At 37.9% G+C, this 25,148-nt stretch overlaps 1 protein-coding gene across 1 annotated transcript; it reads left to right on the top strand.

Annotated features, from left to right (window-relative positions):
• The first annotated feature begins 1,397 nt into the window (after positions 1–1,397).
• On the top strand, positions 1,398–23,076 carry LOC136867278 (uncharacterized). Its single transcript, XM_067144428.2, has 5 exons — positions 1,398–1,486; positions 4,268–4,343; positions 5,583–5,674; positions 21,491–21,647; positions 22,845–23,076. The coding sequence occupies exons 1-5, from the start codon at positions 1,463–1,465 to the stop codon at positions 22,931–22,933; spliced, it is 438 nt and encodes a 145-aa protein (XP_067000529.1). The 5' UTR covers positions 1,398–1,462; the 3' UTR covers positions 22,934–23,076.
• The last annotated feature ends 2,072 nt before the right edge of the window (positions 23,077–25,148 follow it).

Below are 25,148 nucleotides of genomic sequence, written 5' to 3' on the forward strand. Positions count from 1 at the left end.
GTGTGTCACTTTTCTGAATGCTGCCACAAATGCATACATACTGACTGACTGCATCAGGTACGGTATTTGATTCCATAATTATGAGCACAGGCTACAAGGTGTTCTTGGCCATTTGCAGGGCTGTGTTGACAACCCCTGATTTAGATCAATGGTACCTAACCAGACATGCTAGGCTATGTTGACAATCCCTGATTTAGATCAATGTTAGCAAACCAGACATGCTAGGCTATGTTGACAATCCCTGACTTAGATCAATAGTACCAAACCAGACATGCTAGGCTATGTTAACAATCTCTGACTTAGATCAATGGTACCAAACCAGACATGCTAGGCTATGTAGACAATCCCTGACTTAGATCAATGGTACCAAACCAGACATGCTAGGCTATGTTGACAATCCCTGACTTAGATCAATGGTACCAAACCAGACATGCTAGGCTATGTAGACAATCCCTGACTTAGATCAATGGTACCAAACCAGACATGCTAGGCTATGTTGACAATCCCTGACTTAGATCAATGGTACCAAACCAGACATGCTAGGCTATGTAGACAATCCCTGACTTAAATCAATGGTACCAAACCAGACATGCTAGGCTATGTTGACAACCCCTGATTTAGATCAATGGTACCTAACCAGACATGCTAGGCTATATTACCAATCCCTGACTTAAATCAATGGTACCAAACCAGACATGCTGGCTATGTTGACAACCCCTAACTTAGATCAGTGGTACCAAACCAGACATGCTAGGCTATGTAGACAATCCCTGACTTAGATCAATGGTACCAAACCAGACATGCTAGGCCATGTTGACAATCCCTGATTTAGATCAATGGTACCAAACCAGACAAGCAAGGCTATGTTGACAATCCCTGACTTAGATCAATGATACCAAACCAGACATGCTAGGCTATGTAGACAATCCCTGACTTAGATCAATGGTACCAAACCAGACATGCTAGGCTATGTTGATAATCCCTGACTTAAATCAATGGTATCAAACTGGACATGCTAGGCTATGTTAACAATCCCTGACTTATAAATCAATGGCACCAAACCAGACATTAAATTTATTTATTATTTAAAAGAAAACGCACAGAACAATTCTTTAATGTGTGACTGAGAATAATTTTATAGTTAATCCTTTATAAATGCAATTTCAAAATTTAAATTTTACAACAGTTTCACGTTGGTTTTTTATTTTGGAAGTGTGTGATAGTGATGGCACAGCTGAACACTGATTGCTCAAGTTTCCTCATTTAGGAGCTATTATATTGAATATATTTCTTATCTATTTTACAGACAAATAAGAATCAGGGTTCAAAAATATAAGGGAGTATGAATTTACATTCTTCTATATACTGATCGCCTGTTTTCTTCTTACCAGAGCAATGGAGTATACCCGGTTACTGTTCGCTAGTTCCAAACTGCTGTGGTTTGAGTCTCCGTAGTGGCACAATGTGGATTGCTGAGGCATGCATGGTAAGTTCAATAGTATATTGTAACCTGACTCTCAATGGTAGACACTTTAAGAAGGACAAGGAATACCCAACCATGGTTTCTTTTCATATGTTTCTGCTCAGGCCACTGAGACATCCAAAGAAGTGGAAGATACAGGCTTCCACTATTTGTAACTTTGTCTCTTTCCCTTCAGGAATTCACCTGATACCCATTTCCACTGTAGGCTGAATGAACCTCAGAATCACTCCAGAAGTGCAAGTCTTATTTTTAAAGTTCTTGACTTCTTGATGGAAAATCAGACTCCCTTTTGAGTGAACCAATAAGACCACCTTGGGTAATATGGATAGTCAGAAGACACCCATCTTATGAGTTAGCTACAATGGAAGTTTACAGAATGTGATGCTTATTTCAACATTCTTTGAACTGAATTAGTTATGGTACTGGTATATTCACCCACCTGGATAGCTACAAGCATCGAGGTATTCTCAACTATAGGACTGATAGGCCTAAGTGTTTTGATCCACAGCTACTTTCAAGACTACTGCAAAAGTATTCTTGGGGCAACCATTTTTTATTCATTTTAATTTAAAATTCTGCTATATGACTCATTTTTAGGGTTGCCAGATGTACGGTTTTGCCCGGAACAATACGGTTTTTTCTCATTTTGTTCCGCGTACGGTGCACTATTTAAACCGTACGCCCAATGTTCCGTTTTTTAAAATATCATGGTTTAGACAATAGTGTAGTCAAAAAAGTGCGCGGTTATGGTCAAAATATTCTGTATTCTGACCTGACCAATGATCAGCCATCACAGTTGAGAACAGCGCTTCTGGCAGTGTTCTAGCGGTACTAGCGGGCATGTAGTCTCCTCCATTATATATATCAGTGGTTTAATTGGTCTAGAAAAACTGAAGAACATTTTGATGGTACTTTCGTTTGTCTAAAGTAAATCTCCATCGAATGCATATACTGAAAGAGTATTTTCAGTAATGGCAATAAAATGGAGAGATGACAGAAACAGATGCTCAGCAGATACAATAAAAATGAACTTCTTGTGTACTTCAACTATGATGACAATTGTAAGGAATTTCTCAAGAAAGTTTTGTTGAATAAGAAACTGTTACAAATTGCTTCTTCAAACGACAAGTACTTGTGAAATGTTAATTTCAATGTAAAGACTAACACACTATTAGTTGTTAATAAGTTAAGTACCTACATATTTCATGCTGACGCTGTTATATTATTAACGGTATTTACTTGTTAATATATCCCTGGTATTTTCTCTTAATTATCGCTATGGTGTCGTAATTTAGCGCTATGTGGCAAGGAAATTGAAGTGTTCCTTATTTGCCATCTGGAATCGAGCGACTGTTCCTTATTTGCCATCCGGAAATCTGGCAACCCTACTCATTTTATATAATGGAAACATTTTCCAAACCTAATCATAATTAGTTTTAGAATGAACACCAATGGGATACAACCACAATAGAAGTTATCACACACATTTCACACCCACAAGCAAAAGTACAATGTATTAAACTCCCTAATAAATCGATCTAAATGACAATTGATTTGCTTAAATATTTCAGCTAAGGAGTAAAAGTTCTATAATCATAAAAAAGGAAATCCTGTGGCTCAATGGACCTTGGTTTGCCAAGAAGACAGTAGGCACTAGTTATTGGAATATAATATGTTCACCATGACAATTTCCTCAATCATGTAGCTTGGCTTTCTTGACCAGGTCATTGCCTCTCATATTGGACAGCTTCCCAGTTAACCCTTGTCTAGCCGCGCGAAAATTATTATGTTACTAGTTGCGCACGGAGGTAACCTCCGGGGTTAAAAATGCGGGTCATTTTCATCCTTTGAGATGTTGTTTTGGCATGTTCGATTGCAGAATTATTCGGTATAATTAAAAGAATTAAGGAATTAAATGTTTGTTTAAATCTAAAAGCAGAATACTCATGGGCGCCTGCAGGATCTTTTCCAAGGGGGGGCACATTAACATTTTTCTTGAATAGAAATACCAATATAACGTCAGCAACATTAAATTGTTTACAGAAATTTGCGAATATAACAGATGCTAGATGACTGTCAGTAAGTTCAGTTTATGAAATAATCTGGTATGATATTAAACAATTGAACATCAACTTTTTAGAATTCCAGGGAGGGGCAAGCGCCCCCCCTTGCCCCCCTTGCGGGCGCCCATGAGAATACTGTAGACCTTAACTATGTCGAATAATCATATGATATTAAATTTGTGAGACTCGCCATTACCTACGACGATCACATCGTATGAAATATGAAATTATATATTTCTAAAATAAGTTTAGAAGAACAAAACAACAAGGTCATCTACCTCCAAACTAAAGAAATATGCTCTAAAATATAAGGTAATTTACTTAATCGCACACGGAGGAAACGTCCAGGCGATGTCACTCGTCACAACAATGATCCCACGCTCGCAAACAGGATGCACGATTGCGCCAAAATGCTGACAGGACGAGTCCAAATGAACAAGGAGAAAAGTATAGGGATGGGGAGACCCACAGTTCAACTGGGAAGTTCAGTACCGTCAAAATGTAATCGGCCCGGAGGAAATCTCCGTGAGCGACTAATTAAAGGTTAAACTCATGAGACTCAATGATCACTATTTATTGATATGTGCATGGAAATGAGCCCAGGGCCAATGGATAACAGATAAGCAGACTATTCCTATATCCCAAGACTAGCCATTAAAATAGGTACAGTAATAATTTCTATAGATTTTTAGTTGAGTGATTTAAAAAAATTATGTTGCAGATAATTGGTCTTGGTTTGGCTATCATTAGTGGTGTCACTGTCGACAGGATCCACTACTACTTTGGTAATGAAGTCAGTAAGTATTATTACCTTCTTCAGCTTTAACAAATACTTTGTTCAAATACTGTTTTTTAAATTTCATTTATAGCTACAGTATACACAGACTAATGTGCTGGAAAGACAGGGCCTCCACCAAGAAGTCGAGACCACGTGCTTATTCCTGTAACATAGTAATTTGTAAAGGTATGACATATCATAGAAATGCAAGTCCTAGTTGTGAGCTTTCTTTTCAAAATTCACTATCTCCAAGATTTTGATTTTTTCAACTAAGAGTTCAGTCACATAATATTTGAGGTTAGGCAGCAACCAGTCACCACTGATCTGCATTTAGGGCTGTCACCCAGGAGGTAGATTCCCTATCAGTTGTCTACCTAGTCTTCTCTTAAATAATTTCAAAGAAGTTCCAAAACTGATCAAACATCTTCCTTGGTAAATTATTCCAATCCCTAATTTCTCTTCCTATAAACAAATATTTACCTCAATTTGTTTTCTTGAATTCCTAATGTCTCTTCTCGTCCTTGAATGTGGAAATCTAGCATTCAACTTGCATTCTAACATTTTCCAAATATAATGAATAACTTATATAAAATTGGTATCAAGTAGTACCAGTATAAAAGTTTGATTGAAGTGTTCCATATATATTTTGATAGTTTCTTATTGCTAAATAAAATGGATATTATCTTTCTCAAACTTTACTGTTTTTAGAAAATAGTAAGTTCTGAAAGAGAAATCTCTAAAAATTAATGATTAGAAATAAGAGACTGTGACAGAAATTCTCTAAATAAAGCAAAACTTAATGAAAAGTAATGTAAGTATAAAAACCTATTTGGTGTTTGCTTGTACCAATAGCAACAGCAGCAGAAATTCATGTTTCCTCAAAAAACAGGTCTTTGAACATGGGAGTTTGCTTTCTTTTCCATTCTATTACTGTACTACATTTTTGAAAACCCAAAGTGTGCTTAGGGTTAAAAATATATCAAAAATTTGTATTTAACATTCACTTCATGATCTGCTGTATGGTAAGAGGAACTTCAAAGGCTTACTTTCATAGAAAATTAAACACAATTCAAATCATACACATTACAACCACATTGTACAAAACCACGTGTTCACCTGAAAATCTGTAGTGAAGTCATTATGTTTCATTGTCCCTGCTTCTCCTCACTATGCAATTGATGTCCAATGGAAGAATTTTAAAATCGTACAATATTTCTATATATTAATCAACTCATATACTGGTATTTGTTTCTTTTAGGTTTCTTCTTAAGTGAATTGTACTACGTCCCCATTGCACTTGGATTGTTCCAACTTGTCACCAGTCTGCTGCTGATATGTGGTGTCATACTGGTAAGTTTTAATTATATTTACTTGTGTCCTCTCCTCCTCAGTTCCTTCCTTTCACAACTACAGGTATAGAGAGACCAGAGAATAGGGTCACCTGAAGTTTCTGATTTCCTGTTTCTCTCGATATAAAGGACGTCTCAAACCTTGATCAAACGGAAATGCATATTTATTGTGTTATGGATATAAACAGCGTACACTGCATAACAACAACAACAACCTAGCTCATAGTAATTGTTCAAAGTGACGACCGCTAGTCTCAGTGCATATATTGCAGCGGCACAAGCAGTTCTGCTGCAATGATCCCGGGTGTCTATTGTATACTGTAACAGGCAGCGGGTGATAAACAGCATACACCCCTGACCACCAAACAGACGTACGGTACTCAACTTAGCTCAAAGAACGTGTCATGTGACGGCCGCATGTATCACACCGGCATATTAACCTGTGCCGTACGCACATCACTATCCCTGGTGTCAGTTGTCCATTGCATCAGACAGCTTTTGATGTGTCCATGATGAAGTGTGATCTGTGTACAGTGGATGACACATAGTCAAAGATGGAACATTACTCGTCAGAGAGGTGGCAGACATGCTACTTTATGTACAGTGTGACAGGATGTAGTGCCTGTAAAGCAGCACGAATGTACAAAGAACACTTTCCCAATAGGCGTAATGCTAATTGGAAGTGTATCTCTGTGGATGCCAACTTACGAGAGATGGGGTCATTCACGCCACAGAGAGCCGGCCAAGGTTCTTGCCAAAGACATTTCCGAACACCAGACTTTGAGGAGATGGTGTTGGATCATGTGGTCGACCACCTAGCAATAAGCACCCGTCAACTTGTCCATGAAATGCACACTTTGAAGGATACAGTGTGGAGAGTAATGGCAGAACAGGTATTACACCCCTATCATAGAGAACGTGTGCAAGCACTGGGACTAACAGATTTTGAGCCCCACTTTCACTTCTCTCAATGGATTATCCACCGCAGTGCTGTAGTGCCGAACTTTGTACACTTTGTATTGTTCGTGGATGAGGCCTCATTGACCTGTGATGGTGTTTTAATAGTCGCAACAGCCATGTCTAGAGTGAGGACAGTCCCCGTGCTACCCACATCGGTGGCCACCTGCAATGATTCTCTGTCAACGTATGGGCGGACATTGTCCAATATCACCTAACAGGACCTTATTTGCTGCCTCCCCATTTAACTAGTCCACGTTACGTAGTGTTCTGGCAAAATATGCTGCCACAGTTCTCGGAGACTGTACCCCTTGTTGTCCGTGAAAGGATGTGGTTTCAACATGACGGTGCACCAGCCCACTTTGATGTTGATGTCCACGAGCACCTGAACAACATGTACACTCATCATTGGGTTGGAAGGGAGGTTCCTGTCCCAGGGCCAGCGCAATTGCCAGATCTCACACCTCTGGGCTCTTTCCTCTGGGGTTACGTCAAGTTGTTGGTGTAAGAAGCCCCCGTAGAAATGGATGAAAACCTGCTTGCTAGGATCCAAGCTTCCCTGTCCTGGTACAACAGACACCAGGGATCTTTGAGAGAATGCGGCAGAACTTCATGCGTTGTTGTCATGCATGCATTGAGAGTGGCAGCCATTACTTTGAACATTTACTATGAACTACATTGTTGTTACGCGGTGTATGCTGTGTACGACCATAACACAATAAATATGGATTTCTGACCATTGATTCTCTATTTCAATATAATTGGTTGTGGACCCACTATTACCTGTTTCAATTTGACCCAAAAGGTTTGAGACACCCTGTAGAATGCTGTAAATGTATAACTACTGGTAGAATAGGAGCAGGAAACTATTCCAAGTTTGATACATATTGAAAAATTATGAGCTGAAGGACCTGGCACTGAAAGTAAAAGGTATAAACTAGCATTAAGCTACATGAAACACAATACTCATCAGTAAATGAACTAACTTTAAACACTACTGATGTACATTTGCAGAATACCTGATCGTGATTTAGTCCCCCATTTAGCAATCATTTTTCTTCACACACTGATGCAAGAAAGGCAGAAAACTCGCCTAATCTCTATAAAGTAAACTCATGTCCTCGTCATGAGGTGACACAGCTCTTTTCAGGCACTTCCCCATAGGAGGTGAGCTGCATGTACAATTTTATCATACACCAGCCCTCCTTCCATTCTTATATCTCTGTCAGTACTGGGAATTGAACCTGAGCCTCCAAGGATGTCAGCTAATAGCACTAATTATTATGCTACTCAGGCAGATGCCTAATATCTAGGACATAAATGGACATGTCTAGGGATATGGGAGCTATAACAGTACCGGTTGTTTAAGAACAATCAAATTCATGTTTTTGAATATATTTTGCATTGATGCAATGCTACTATATGAACACATGTTTTATGTTAGCTGATTTCAAGTTAGCAACCAGTAAGAAGGGGAATGGTGATTTGGAATACTCATCATCATCATCATCCTAAACCATCTCCAGTTTCCCGGATGTGGTATATGAGCCTCCTCCATCTCATCCTGTCCTTGTACCATTCTTCCTCCACCAACTTGTCCCAATCATGACCTTTCAGCAGTACATCACTCTTAACTAAATCTATCCATTTCCTTCGTGGCCTTCCCACGGGTCGTCTTCCTTCTACTTTTCTGTCAAATTCCTTCCTTGCAGTTCTGTTTACTGGCATCCTCTTCATGTGACCAAACCACTTCAGTCTTGATATCTGAATCTTATTGAGGTGAGAATCATCTATTTCTACTTCTTCTCTAATTTTCTCATTCCTAATCTTGTCTTTCCTGGTATTCTGGATCATAGTGCGTAGGAATTTCATTTCAGCTGCCTGAAGTTTGGAATTATCTCTACTGGTCAGTGTTGTGGTTTTGAGACAGTATGTAAGAATTGGTGTATAATAGAACTTGTACAATGTCATTTTTGTTTTCATGGGTATTTGCTCATCCCACAGCAGGTGTCTTACCTGGTGGTAAAATTGTGTTGCCTTATTGATTCGATTGTTCACCTCATGTTTTGCTAGGGTGTCATTTGATATAACGCTACCCAAGTATTTGAAAACTGGAACGCTGTCCAGTTGAGCTTCATTTAACATGACTATTGGTTCTGCTCCTTCCCCATACACTTTCATCACCACCATCCTGGTCTTGCTGATGTTTAAACCATACTTCTTAAACTCCTCATTCCAGCTTTGCATTCTCTCTCCCAATTCCTCTTCTGAGTCACTCCAGATCGCAACATCATCTGCAAATGTGAAGGCTTTGATATCTCCATGTTCTTTCCTTTTAATAGATTTCATTACTACATCCATTACAATAATAAATAGAAGTGGTGACAATGAGCTGCCCTACTGCACTCCTCTCTTTGTTTCAAACCAGTGGAATACTGTTATTCTGAAACTCATAAGATTGAGCCAAGAGCAAATATTGATGAAGAAATGTTGTACGCTGAGCCCTTAGCCAAAAAGTTGGTTGTATCACCTCATAATGTTCAGACCTTTGTGCAAAATACTGGTTGCTTGATAGGCCAAGGTCTCTCTCTCAATCTCTACTGATCTGCATTTAGGGCAGTCGCCCAGGTCACAGATTTCCTATCTGTTGTTTTCCTAGCCTTTTCTTAAAGGATTTTAAAGAAATTGGAAATTTATTGAACATCTCTCTTGGTAAGTTATTCCAATCCCTAACTCCCCTTCCTATGAACGAATATTTGCCCCAATTTGTTCACTTGAATTCCAACTTTATCTTCATATTGTGATCTTTCCTACTTTTAAAGACACCACTCACACTTATTTGTCTACTGATGTCATTCCACACCATCTCTCCACTGACAGCTCAGAACATACCACTTATTGCAGGTTGGCCAAACTGACTGAAGCTTTCTGATAAAATATCTCAAACATGTAAATGCAATGAAACACAAGAAACATTCTGCAATGAGTGCTCACATGCAAGAAACTGGACACTGTTTTACAACTATTGAAAGAGATTTAAGAATTTTAAAATGAGTAAAAAGGGGGAAAAGTAATGATGGAATTGGAAAATATACAAATACATTTAGATAAGCAATATGCCAAGAATAAAAACCTAAATTATGAAATTGAAATAAAGAACCCCCTTTTAGTACAATTATCAAAATTTATACAAATGCTCAAATCTGATATAAATAAATTCTATAATTATTTTAATTCGACAAATGTTAGTAGCTTATCGACACAAATAAACTCAACTCCTCCCTTTACTACTCCTAGGCAGTCCCCTCCACCATCTACTGTAGCTATCAATGCACCGCCTACTTTCATTTCCCCTTTCCACTCCCCGCCAAAACGCAAGCTCATTCACTCACTCATATAATACAAGGAGCACAAACAGAACAACAGGTAGTTGTCATGAGGTTGTGAGTAACACTAGACAATTATGCAGCACAAGGAAGGGTAAGTGATAATTCTTTCAATAAGAAGTTTATACAAAATTATAGTTGAAGCCTTAAACATACTTTTTTTTTTTTTTTACAGATATATCAACATGTTCAATTCAGAAACTTATAGTGTTCATTAAAATTCTACTTCACATTAGAATGTTTTTATTTTACTAACAAGTTCATTCAAAAACAAGACTATTGTATTGACAATATGGGATTTTTCCAATACACATTGTACTAGTGTTACTCTAGTAACATCGAGAATAAGACAATAGTTCTTAATAGGCAATTATTAACTCCATAACAACGAAGGTTCAAAGACAATTACGCAAGTCAAGAAATACTGAACCAAAATAATTAGCCAGATCTCAGATGGTTTTTAAAATGGTTTTAAAATGATATTCAACAGATGAGCTTTGTCCATAAGTTTAAAGGATAATGTTAATATTAAGATTTTAGACAAATGTGTTTTAACTCAAAGACATAACTTTTATTGTTACATGATCAGTAAAATATTTTGTCACTCATGCTTACATAGCATATTTTAGCTCAATAGAATATGTTCACAATCTTATTAAACCTTGGGTAAACGTTAATTGACTGATGATGCTCACAAAAAGGAATGAAACATGTACCATGTTAACAATTTAATAAGGATGTAAGTCCTCATTAATTTATTATATATTGAATAGGTGGTATTTAATAAAATTATAATAATTTGTATCACATACCACTTAGTCGAGCAGCTCATCTCCTTTCTCCCAAGTCTTCCCAGCCCAAACTTTGCAACATTTTTGTAATGCTACTCTTTTGTTGGAGGAATAAATTGCGCTGCTTTTGTTTGGATTTTTTCCAGTTCACAAATCAAGTAATCCTGGTGAGGGTCCCATACTCTGGAACCATATTTTAGTTGGGGTGTTACCAGAGACTCGTACGCCCTCTCCTTTACATCCTTACTACAACCCCTAAACACCCTCATAACCATGTGCAGAGATCTGTACCCTTTTTTTACAATCCCATTTATGTGATTACCCCAATAAAGATCTTTCCTTATATTAACACCTAGGTACCTCCACTGATTCCCATAAGGAATTTTCACCCCATCAAAGCAGTAATTAAAACTGAGAGGACTACTTTTCCTATTTGTGAAACTCACAACCTGACCTTTAACCCCGTTTATCATCATACCATTGTGTACTGCCCATCTCACAACATTATTGAGGTCATTTTGCAGTTGCTCACAATCTTAAAAGTTATTTATTATTCTATACAGAAAAACATCATCTGCAAAAAGCTTTATCTCTGATTCCCCTTCTTTACTCATATCATTTATATACCGGTATATAAGAAAACATAAAGGTGCAATGATACTGCCTTGAGAAATTCCTCTCTTGATTATTACAGGGTCAGATAAAGCTTTGCCTACTCTAATTCTCTGAGATCTATTTTATAGAAATATAGCCACCCATTCAGTCACTCTTTTGTCTAGTCAAATTGCCCTCATTTTTGCCAGTAGTCTCCCATGATCCACCCTATCAAATGCCTTAGACAGGTCAATCATGATACAATCCATTTGACTTCCCAAATCCAAGATATCTGCTACAACTTTTTGGAATCCTACAAGTTGAGCTTCAGTAGAAAATCCCCAATGGCTCCACAATCATTTGTCATAAATAGGCAAGGTGTCACTGAACAGGTGTTCTAGAGAAATGAGGACTGAAGTAGTTTCCATTTGCAACCCTCACTGAGCCACTGAGCCAGTCTGTCAAGCCCATCGAAGCCACCCAAGAGCAACACTTTCACACCATTCATTAAAGGTATTGGTTATGTAAGAAATGGTGTCACTAGAATTCCTCATACCTCAGTCATTTTTGTATAGTCAAAGGATGAGACAGATAGTTCAGTGAAAGTACAAAAAATTTGCTGTAAGCTGTACCAAAAGACACACTGCACTGTAAACACTATTTCTTACCTCAAATATCTAGGCTTAATAAAGCAAAACGGGTCAAATCTATTCCTCCAACAATGTCTCTCCTTCATACTTGTTGACTGCAAGATCCTGAATAGTTCAATCACTTTGTGTTACTGTATATGGAATGTATTACCTGATGAAGTATGTTACACCCTTTCATTTTCAGGTAGTTATAAAAATATGCTCTTGATTGTAAACAAATAGTATAGCCATTTCCCTACAGCCATGAAGGAGAAGAAGGTAAAAGCTTCCACTACGCATCACCTCTGCACAAAATGTGGTAGAGAGTTCAAAACTATACCCTGTCACCTGTGCCGACAGGAATTACCATGGTACTCTTTTCTGGGGTGTACTGAGTGAATCTCATGAAACATGCTTCTCCAGAAGTGGAAGACTTGTTTCTAAATATTTCCATATGACTTACAGGGAAGTGAAACCATGTTGTTCCCAGGTGAATTGAGCATGCCTTTATCATTCTGCTAGGCAGCCACCAAGTAGTAACCAAAGCTTATTATTAATTTTTATTTCCATTGCCGTTAGCAGTTTGTATCTATCCACCTCCATAGTTAATGGTTAGCGCTATTAGCTGCCATCCTCAGAGGACCAGTTCAATTCTCAGTACTTCCAGAGATTTAAAAAATGCAGGAGGGCTGGTATATTGTTAAAATGTACACACAGCTCACCTCTATTGGAAACGTGCCTGCTGCATCACTTTGGGACAAGAACATGAGTTTACATTTTTAGTGTGTACCTATTACAAGTGTGCACTATCTCATTTGACAATACTTGATGTGTAATTGCTATCAGATGACTGCTATTGACTATAATAAACATACAGTTTAAAAATAGAATTGGATTTAATGTTGACCAGGAAAAGTTCCTCACTAAAATTAATATTGATAATGTAAAAGTGAAACAAGTGTTGTATTCTTCACACAAATCCATTCTCTAACAAGTTATGTGGTATTATGAGCATTTTGAGATATCTCTATGAATAATAGTACAGGCTAAAAACGCCTTTGTGCGTATTCATACACACTAACTAGGACCTGCATTTTACAGGATATCATATTTTTAGTTTCACCATGAATTGAATGATTAATAAATTACACTGTAAATATATTATAAGTTTTCAAAAGGAATAAACAAGTGTCAAATCAAGTCATATATAGAGAGATAGAAACAAGAAGAACGACACATAATAGGATGAACACATGCTTGTCCTTGTGTCCTCTTCCTGTTGCTCCCTCTTCTCACTCTGATCTGCTATTGTGTTCATCCTATTATGTGTCCCTTTTCTTGTTTCTATCTCTCCTTACATGACTTGGAAGTATTTTGTTATCCTTACTCCATATATACACATTTTATTTTTCACACTAGTGCATATTTTGGAATAGTTCCTATTTTTGGTTCATTTTCCAAAACATTTGGTGGCATAAAGTCATATCTTGATTAAATTTATTTAAATAAATCACTGTGTATTACTAATTGTCCACCTCTGTGGTGTAGTGGTTAGCATGATTAATTGCCACACCCAGAGGCCTGGGTTCGACTCCCGACTCTGCCACAAAATTTGAAGAGTAGTATGAGGGCTGCAACAGGGTCCACTCAGCCTTGGGAGGTCAACTGAGTAGAGAGGTTCAATTCCCACCCCAGCCATCCTGGAAGCAGCTTTGCATGGTTTCCCACTTTTCCTCGAGGCAAATACCGGGATGGTACCTAACTTAAGGCCATGGCCGCTTCCCTCCCTCTTCCTTAACTATCCCTTCCAATATTCCCATTCCCTATTCAGCATAGCAGGTGAGGCCACCTGGGCAAGGTTCTGGTCCTCCTCTCCAGTTGTATCCCTTGACCCAAAGTCTCAGCTCCAGGACACTGCCCACGAGGTGGTAGATGTGGGATCCTTTGCTGAGTCTAAGGGAAAAACCAACCCTGGAGGGCATACAGATTAAGATAAAGAAAGAAAGAAAGAAAGAAAGAAAGAAAGAAAAAAAGAAGTAATTGCTAATTTCTAGTATGCACAATTGTGTACTTTGTATAATACAATAATGTAAATGCAGTGAAAACATTTTACAACCAGATTATTTGTCGCCTTCTTCCCCAGTTTTCTGTTATGTATGTCTGTGGATAATATTGAAAAGTAATAATAATAATTTCCTGTGGCTATTTCTAGCTGGGTGCAGCCCTTGTAAGGCAGACCCTCCGATGAGGGTGGGTGGCATCTGCCATGTGTAGGTAACTGCATGTTATTGTGGTGGAGGATAGTGTTATGTGTGGTGTGTGAGTTGCAGGGGTGTTGGGGACAGCACAAACACCCAGTCCCCAAGCTAAAGGAATTAACCATTTAAGGTTAAAATCTCTGACCCAGTCGGGAATCGAACCCGAGACCCCTGTGACCAAAGGCCAGCATGCTAACCATTTAGCCATGGAGCCATACGTATTGAAAAGTACAAGTATAATTCATTTTGTTCTTGTTCTTTACAGCCATTGCTACAACTGCCAAGGCATATTTCAAGAGAAATGTGATATGTTGTATATTATCTATGGTTTATAGCCCCTAACTGGACTTTTTTGTATACCATAAGGTAATTTAGATAACATTCCAAAACAGAGCATTCGTAAGACATTTGAGGGTAACACCCATCACTGATAAAATATGAGAAATTTGACTGTGATAGTATTGGCATGTACTGTACATTAAACGAAATTCAGACTCAAGACTGGCACTGTAGCTTGCCAATCACAAGGATGACCAGAGAAATCATGACTTGTCATATGGTGGGAGTGACCACTGAAGATGCCATTGATTGATAGTGTGAAGACAAGTAGTGAAGAAATGGAGAAATGCTAGGAAAAATAATTATTACTATGATCACAATAATATATAATATTCTCTGACTCTTGATATAGTTTCCGAGAAACCTTCCGCTATTATTAACCAAGAAGGCTGTGATGGTTTTGAATGAACAAGTGATAGTCCATACATCATACCTACATCATTATAGATCGTTATGCCTTTCTGTGTTCAGTCTGCAAGCCTCTGTGAATTTACTAAATGTTGCCACAATCCTCTATTTGCAACCTCTTATCTATAAATCATTAAAAACTGAGTCTAGCCATCATTGTCTTGGTCTCCCTGTACTTCTCTTACCCTCCAAAACAGAGTCCATTATTCTCCTAGGTAACCTATCCTCCGCTATTCGCCTCACATGACCCCACCACTGAAGCCGGTTTTATGTATACAGCTTCATCCATCGAGTTCATTCCTAACTTAGCCTTTATCTCCTCATTCCTAGTACTCTCCTGCCATTGTTCCCACCTGTTTGTACCAGCAATCATTCTCACTACTTTCATGTCTGTTACTTCTAACTTATGTTATGAATACTATATCCTGAGTCCACCCAGCTTTCACTCCCGTAAAGCAAAGTTGGTCTGAAAACAGACCGATGTAAAAATAATTAGGTCCGAGAGCTGACTTCCTTCTTACAGAATACTGTTGACTGCAACTGCGAGCTCACTGCATTAGCTTTACTGAACCTTGATTCAATCTCACTTAATATATTACTATCCTGGGAGAATACACATCCTAAATATTTAAAATTATCTACCTGTTCCAGCTTTGTCTTCAAAAGGCTCATTTTCATACCACACTCATTGTACCTATTTTCAAGTTGCGAGATATTAGACTGCAGGCTTTCGGCACAATCTGCAACAAGTCGTCAGCATAGGCTAGACTGCTTACTACATTTCCACTTAACTGAATCCCTCCCTGCCACTTTATACCTTTCAGCAGATGATCCATGTAAACTACGAACAACAAAGGTGAAAGATTACAGCCTTGTCTAACCCCTGTAAGTACCCTGAACCAAGAACTCATTCTACCATCAATTCTCACTGCAGTCCAATTGTCAACATAAATGCCTTTTATTGATTTTAATAATTTACCCTTAATCCCATAGTCCCCCAGTATGGTGAACATCTTTTCCCTTGGTACCCTGTCATATGCTTTCTCTAGATCTACGAAAGATAAACACAACTGTCTATACCTCTCGTAGCATTTTTCAATTACCTGGCGCATACTGAATATCTGATCCTGACAGCCTCTCTGTGGTATGAAACCACACTGATCTTTTTTTATTTTCCTTTTGCTAGTGGCTTTACATCGCACTGACACAGATAGGTCTTATGGCGATGATGGGGTAGGAAAGGCCTAGGAGTTGGAAGGAAGCGGCCGTGGCCTTAATTAAGGTACAGCCCCAGCATTTGCCTGGTGTGAAAATGGGAAACCACGGAAAACCATCTTCAGGACTGTTGACAGTGGGATTTGAACCCACTATCTCCCGGTTGCAAGCTCACAGCCACGCGCCCCTAACCACACGGCCAACTCGCTCGGTACACTGATCTTCATCCAACTTCCTCTCAACCACTGATTGCACCCTCCCTTCCAAGATACCAGTGAATACTTTGCCTGGTACACTAATCAACGAGATACCTTGATAGTTGTTGTAGTCCTTCCTGTTCCCTTGCTTGTAGATAGGTGCAATTACTGGTTTTGTCCAATCTGAAGGTACCTTACCAACACTCCATGCTAATCTTATTATTCTATGAAGCCATTTCATCCCTGCCTTCCCACTATACTTCACCATTTCAGGTCTAATTTCATCTATTCCTGCTGCTTTATGACAATGGAGTTTATTTACCATCCTTTCCACTTCCTCAAGTGTAATTTCACCAACATCATTTTCTTCCTCCTCATGAGCTCTGTTGTTCGCGACATCACCACGAAGATTTCCTTTTACATTGAGAAGATTTTCAAAATATTCCCTCCACCTTTCCAGTGATTCCCTGGGATCTATTATGAGTTCACCTAAATTACCCAAAACACTGTTCATATCCTTTTTCACTCCCTTCCTAAGATTCTTTATTACTGTCCAGAAAGATTTCCCTGCTACTTGACCTAGCCTTTCCTGGTTATTACCAAAATCTTCCCATGACTTCTTTTTGGATTCAGCAACTATTTGTTTCACTCTGTTTCTTTCATCTATGTACAATTCTCTGTCTGCATCAGCCCTTGTTTGGAGCCATTTCTAATAAGCCTTCTTTTTACGTTTACAAGCTGCTCTCACTTCATCATTCCACCAAGATGTTCGCTTTTTCCCATCTTTACACACAGTTGTTCCTAGGCATTCCCTTGCTGTTGCTACTACAGCATCCCTGTATGCCATCCACTCTCTTTCTATATCCTGAATCTGCTTACTGTCCACTGTTCAGAACTTCCTACAAATTATATCCATGTACTTCTGCCTAATTTCCTCGTCCTGGAGATTTTCTACCCTTATTCTTTTACAGACAGATTTCACTTTCTCTATCCTAGGCCTAGAGGAACTTAGATCACTACATATCAGATAGTGGTCTGTTTCATTGAAAAATCCCTGAAAAACCCGTACATTCTTAATGGATTTCCTGAATTCGAAGTCGCTTAAGATATAGTCTAATATGGATCTGGTACCCCTAGCCTCCCATGTGTAACGGTGAATAGCCTTATGCTTGAAGAATGTATTTGTAACTGCTAAACCCATACTAGCACAAAAGTCCAGCAAATGCTTCCCATTCCCATTAGCTTCCATATCTTCCCCACATTCACCAATCACCCTTTCGTACCCTTCAGTTCTATTTCCAACTCTCGCATTGAAATCGCCCATTAGCACTATCCTATCTTTGCTGTTGACCCTGACTACAATGTCACTCAGTGCTTCATAAAACTTGTCAACTTCATCCTCATCTGCACACTCACATGGTGAATACACTGAGACAATTCTCGTCCTAATTCCTCCAACTGCCAAATCTACCCACATCATTCGCTCGTTTACATGCCTAACAGAAACTATGTTGCATGCAATAGTATTCCTGATGAACAGGCCTACCTCAGACTCTGCCCTTCCCTTTTTAACACCTGTCAAGTACACTTTATAATCTCCTAGTTCTTCCTCGTTATCTCCCCTTACCCGAATATCACTTTCTCCTAGCACATCCAGATGCATCCTCTTTGCTGACTTGGCCAGTTCTACTTTCTTTCTTCCATAAGCCCCATTAATACTGATAGCTCCCCATTGAATTCCATTTTGTTCGCCAAGTTGTTTACCAGCAATCCCTCGCCTGTCAAATGGGAGTGGGACTCCGTTACACCCATAGGTCCAAGGCTTGCTTAAAATGTTCTGACCGGGCGAGTTGGCTGTGTGGTTAGGGTAATGCAGCTGTGAGCTTGCATCTGGGAGATAGTGGGTTCGAACCCCACTGTCGGCAACCCTGAGGATGGTTGTCCGTGATTTCCCATTTTCACACGAGGCAAATGCTGGGGCTGTACCTTAATTAAGGCCACGGCTGCTTCCTTTCCACTCCTAGGCCTTTCCTGTCCCATCATCGCCATAAGACCTACCGTGTCGGTGCAACGTAAAGCCACTAGCAAAAAAAAAAAAAATTTCTGAGTTCGGTAAATTCATGAAGCAGGATGCTATCCTTCTTACACATAGTCCAAGTAAGGATCTCTCCTCTAATGGGTTATGGACCACCGGTGGATTGTATAGCCCTAGCCGTCTGAGCACAAGGAAGGCCTCAACTCAGAATATGTCCGAGATGCCCACACCCATTCCGTATCAACTGATATCCCAACTCTCAGCACCACTTACCACGCCACTCAGCCATTGCCCATGGTTCACGAACTAGGATGTGACTACAGTAACCCACACCATGAACCATATATTGTGCTTGTATTAAATTGATGCTGCATTGCAGTTAGAATTTTTAAAAAAAAAATGTATTTTGCTTGTTACATTACATGTAGGCTAACTCGTTGAAGACCTACAATTGGTGACCCTGAAGCACTATGATAATATGTGTTAACCTTACATTGCTTGACATCTGCACCAAAATGGTGAGTGAAAATAGTGACAATGCCAAACAATCAATTGGAAAGGTGAGTGTAAAATTACCTCCTTTCTGGGTTGAAAACCTTATCAGAATCACAAATGAAAACACAAAATTTAACTATCTTATGGCTCAACTTGATCTTAAAATTGTTTAAAACATTTGGGATTTGGTATCATCAAATGAAAAGAATAAATATACGATCGCTAAGGAACGACTTTTGATGATTTACCGTGAAAGAAAGACAAATCAAAAAGTTACTTAGTGAAGTTGTACTTGGTGACCTAAAACCAAGCCAATTACTTTGAAAAATGAAATGTCTCGGTGGTACTGAAAATTTGGATAAACTTTTGAAAACATTGTGGCTCGACAAATTACCCCAGGAAATTCACAGTGTATTAGTGATTGCTGACAGTGATGTTAATAAACTTGCAGATGTAACGTAACAAGCAAAATACATTTAAAAAAAAAATTCTACCTGAAATGCAGCATCAATTTAATACAAGCACAATATATGGTTCATGGTGTGGGTTGCTGTAGTGACATCCTAGTTTAATTAATGAAATTAAGTCCCCTGGTAGTGATGATGAAGTTAGGTCAGTAACCTCGACCCCTAACCCCACTTCTGGTTTCTCTCTTTATGAAATCATGGAGAAAATGTGTGAGTTAGAACTGCAACTTAAGCACTGTAATAATTCTCGTCCCAGGTCGTGAAGCTGTAGCCACAGCAGGCCCAGATATAGACCTGAAGGAAAGTACTGTTACTACCATTTCAGGTTTGGTTCCAAGTGCAAGCCTGAAAAATGTGTATCACGATGCCAGTGGAATGATCAGGGAAACATGAGGCAGCAGCCACTGTAGCAGTTGCATGTGCTGCTAATGCTTCATTGAAAGGTCGCTCACATAACTACCGTCTGTTCGTCAAAGATCGTCATTCAGGATGATATTTTCTGGTCCGTAGTGGAGTTGATGTTTCCATTATACCAATAACAAAATTGACAGGAAGTAAACCATCAGATTTCAAGCTTTTTGGAGCCAATGGAACTCAGATACAAACTTTTGGTTCAAAATTAATGAATATTGATTTAGGACTAAAGAGAAAGCTCAAATGGCCCTTTATTATTGCTCAAACATCCAAGGGCATTTTAGGAGTTGATTTTATTCACCAATTTGTTTTATTAATTCTTGTAATCTGCAGGCCTTCGGGCTGAGCAGCGGTCGCTTGGTAGGCCAAGGCCCTTCAAGGGCTGTAGTGCCATGGGGTCTGGTCTGGTTTATTAATTGATTTAAAACACAAACAATTGATTGATAGAAACACGAAGTTGACTGTTTCAGCTGATCTAGCAACTGTATTGGAGGCTGATTCAGTTAGTATATTGAAAGCTAACTGCCAATTTTCTGAGCTCCTAATGAAATTTCCTGATATAATAAAACCTGCCATAACACTTGGAGAAATCAAGCATGATGTTCGACATTTCATTATGACATCTAGTGGTCCACCAGTATTCTGCAAACCTCGTAGACTGGATCCTCAGAAGCTTAGCCTGGCAAAACAAGAATTCCAATATATGTTAAATAATAACATAATCTGACCATCAAAGTCTCAATGGGCTAGTCCCCTGCACCTTGTTTCCAAGATGAATAGACAATGGAGAATGTGTGGTGATTATCGTCGACTTAACGATCGCACCATTCCAGATCGCTGTCCCATTCCAAGGATTGATGATGTTAGGCAGATCTTAAATAACAAATGTATATTTTCCAAGTTAGATCTCCTACAGGCGTATTATCAAATACCTGTAGCTGAAGAAGACAAAGAGAAGACTGCTGTTATAACACCATTTGGACTTTATGAATTCAGTTTCATGCCATTCGGGTTACAGAATGCACCAAGTACCTTCCAAAGATTCATCAACGAAGTGGTATGAGGTCTGGACTTCTGCTTCGCCTACTTTGAGGAGATTCTAGTTGATTCAAAATCCACAGAAGTGCATGCTGAACATCTTAGCTTAAGTTTTGAGAGACTAAACCATTTTGGACTATGCCGTAATGTCAGCAAGTCCATATTTAGAGCAAAAGAGATAGTATTTCTTGGTTACCTGATCAGCGAAGAGGGAACACAACCAGACCCCAAAAAAGTAACTGCTATATAGAATCATAAGCGACCTGAGACTGTCAGAAACTTAGAGCATTCCTTAGTTTAATCAATTTCTAACGCCGACACATAAAGAATGCTGCTGAAAATCGAGGCCTTCTGCAGTGATGATAATTTGTACACTATATTGTAAAATAAAGTATGCGTTGTCCTAGTTGTAACCTTACAATTAAGGAAGATAAAATATAAAATATAAGAAAAATTCTGAGTAAAGAGACTTAATATGAACTATCTTATTGTATGTTAAGAGTCACTTTATCAGAAATATCATCCTAATTTATGATATTTTTTATTCCCTGCAATGATTAAAGGCTAAAGTTTTCATGTATTCCTTACTTACAGAGGCAGCGATTGCTGTTTGTTCCTTGGCTAGTGTACTTCACACTTCAGACAGTGGTCATTTTCATCGGCAGTGTAGCAGTAGCACTTCTTCTCAGCAGAAAGGTCATCCCTCTACCTTACAGCTACACCATCTTCCTCGCTGGTGTTGTGTATGCAGGTAGGCTGTACCTGGGTCAGAATTGCAGTAATGTATCTGTACATATTTGCAGCCAAATATCTACAGTAAACTTCAGTAGTAGTAGAAAATAAATTACTAATTGGGTTATATACAGAGAGGTATAGTAGGAATATGAATAGCAATGCATAACAGGATAAATACAATGGTAAATCAGCATTGGAAGAGGGAACAATTGAAAAGGAGACAAGGACATTAATTTGATCTGTTTGGTTCCTTTTTCTCTTTGTGCTTGTCCTGTCTTCCTAGACTTTATACCATTTGAAATCATCTTTACCTTTTTGTCTCTTCTCTTTTGCTATGTTTATCTGGCTTTCCACCTTTTACGGTATCTTTCACTTCCCACATTAAGACTAAAGATTTGTCATGATGGCCCCTAATTGAGTGATGGAAACCTGTCCTCCCATAATGAAGCTAAAAGGAAACAAGCTCATCAGGTGGGGCTGAGAAGGAATGGATTTTGAAGAGCTCGAATTGATGAAGAGGGAGCCTACATTCTGAAGACAACAGCATATAAGATATCTATCCTTGTGTATTTTCATGTTTCTTCTTGTCTCCTCTTTCTGTGGCTCCCTCTTTGAGTGCTGACTGTCACTGTGTTCTCTTATTCTAGTTCCTAGCTTGATATTTATGATTTAAAATGCACTAGTATTAAATTCAAGATGGGGATATCACTTAAGTATCAAAATATGAAACAGAATTAGTAATATACCGTATGAGAAAATGGTGATATTCTTCCACAACTTTGGGACTCGTTGTCAAAAATAATGCATTCTACCAGAGAATTTAGATGTTCCTTATGCATTAAGGACATTAGCCACTGGCCGATACATCATTCTCCAGGTCCCAAACAAAAGCCAATGAAATGATGGTTCTCTTAGTATTCATGATAGGTATTTCTCTTTCAAGAATGCAATGCACCCTTCATAGATGTTCTTCTTTTCCTGATTGACAGCTTGAGAAAAAGCGAGTTAATTAAGTGGAGTATTTCATTAATTGTTTTAATATCTAGTTTTCTTTATAATAAATATGAATACCTTACCTTAATACTTTCCATGCCAAGCTCTAATTCCTATTTACCATATATTTAATGCAATTTAACTAGATTTTCAGGATAATTTTGTACATAATTCATGCAAGAGAAAGTTAATAAAAATTTCTTCCGATTGATTGTTCCAGAATTGTTCCGTCACATGATCCTCGTTGTACTAAGCCACTGGAAGGAGTTGAGGCTTCTTTCTCAAGAGAACATATCTGCAGTAGTATGAGCTAACATAATTTGATTGATTGCTTGATTTATTTATTAATTCATCCATCAGATCATATACAACTGTACAAAGTACATTATGATGTCAGATAGGTCAATAATAATACTGTATATATAATGTAAACATAATAATGTACATATAATGCATAATGATATGTCAAAAACATATACATATGAACACAAGTACTGTATTTATATGTTACAGTGTAATTATTTATTGATTACAAATCCTACTACTGTATATGGTAGGTATAATTCTACAAATAAAATTGCATACATTTGTCTGTATTTCTTATCTGATAGATGTAGGCATCAGGGAAACAAATCCATACACAGAGTGGCCGGAAACAACGTGAACCTGACATTTGGGCATTATAGGGTTAGTCATGTTGATTCATAATTTGGAAAAAATTATTTGACATATCATGCCATTGTCATTTTATCAGCTGCTGAAGATAGCCGATCACATTGCTTTGCAGGCGAATTCAGATAGGCTTTATGAGGCGGTGTTGCTAAATCTGCACATGGCTAAAGGCTTAAGGTCAGGCCCAGGAATCAACATCAAACACAAACTCATCATAAGTTTGAGCCGGTGTGACCATAGCATACTGACTACGGTGCGATCCCGTTAGCTTGGAGGTCCATGTTTAAATCCCTCTTCCTGGTGAAGTTTGTTCTTTGATTGGTGCTCTCAAGCCGGTCTTCAACCACATGGAGAATTAGCAACACTGCCTCACAAAGTCCATTTGAATTTGCCTGCGAAGCAAACTGATTCAGCAGCTCATAAAATGGCATAAAATGGCATAAAATGGCAGTGGCCCGAGATACAATCAAACCCTCTAACACTCATGTACCCGGTTCATGTTGTTTCCGATCACTCTTTGTATAAAAATGTGCATGACAGTGAGCCAAAAAGTTCTAACCTTAAAATTATTGACCACATATACTTTTAAAATGGGATAGAGAAATAGAATGAGAGAATATTCTGTTCTCATTTTATATCATTTTTGTTGTACTATTTAGGTATTCATCTACTGAGTAATGAGGCAGTGGAACCGAAGATATGACTTTAAAGGCTTCTCAATTTCAAAGAATTTTGTTTCTAAAATTGTCTTCAGTTCACTGACAGTTAGTTGTATAATTTCATCCTGATACTGAGTTGTATTTGAATGGATAGTATTGTGTCTTGTATTATGAATTATGAAATAATTATGAAATAATGAACATTATTATTATTATTATTATTATTATTATTATTATTATTATTATTATTATTATTATTATTATTATTATTATTATTATTATTGTTATTATTATTATTATTATTATTATTATTATTATTATTATTATTATTATTATTATTATTATTATTATTATTATTATTATTATTATTATTATTATTATTATTATTATTATTAAGAGAAATCTTGTTTTGCATTATATTCTCCCTGAAAAAAAAAGTTTCAAGAATATGAAGAAAAATTAATCCATTCTGTACTGGTCATGAAGGCTGACAGAAGAGTGGAAAGTAAAGGCTTCCACTATTTGTAATGTTGACACTAAATGGAACAGAGCCAGCTGTCTTTACACCAGGAATTAACATGGTACTCATTTGTGTTGTAGGTTGAGTGAATTCCAGGACCAAATGCATCTCAACAGTAGAAACTTTATTTTTAAATTTCTTAACCCTCATTCTTCTGGGTGAAGCAAGCACACCTTTACAATAAGTCCTGCAAGGATTTAGTAGTTTACTTTATCATTATAACAGCACTCTTCTTCTCATTGTCCTCAAGTATCAGCTGATATATCGCAGAATATATTTCCACACTTAAGGTGGGATTAAAAATGAGCAAAGGACTCATTTATTACTATTTGCTATTTATAACAAATCTAAAATGTTTGAGATTAATTGTAAGTTTAGATTAACATGTTTATTCCATTTAATATATTGAATACAAACTTTTCCTTAAATTCATAACTGAATGATCATTTAAGTTTGGAAGTTTATTTTTACTAGATTTATTTATTTAGCGTATGGTTTATACAGACAATATCAGTAATATATTTATATATTTACAGATGAGAAACAAAGTAATTCGTACTTCACAACTGAATATCAAGTTTTTCAATCCAGCGTACAGCATCTGGAGTTACCAGCAGGAAGTCATCTTCTTCACCGTGATAGGCTTGAATCTTACATTTCTGATGATATGATG

Source organism: Anabrus simplex, chromosome 3, assembly GCF_040414725.1.
Source record: "Anabrus simplex isolate iqAnaSimp1 chromosome 3, ASM4041472v1, whole genome shotgun sequence".
Taxonomy (NCBI): domain Eukaryota; kingdom Metazoa; phylum Arthropoda; class Insecta; order Orthoptera; family Tettigoniidae; genus Anabrus; species Anabrus simplex.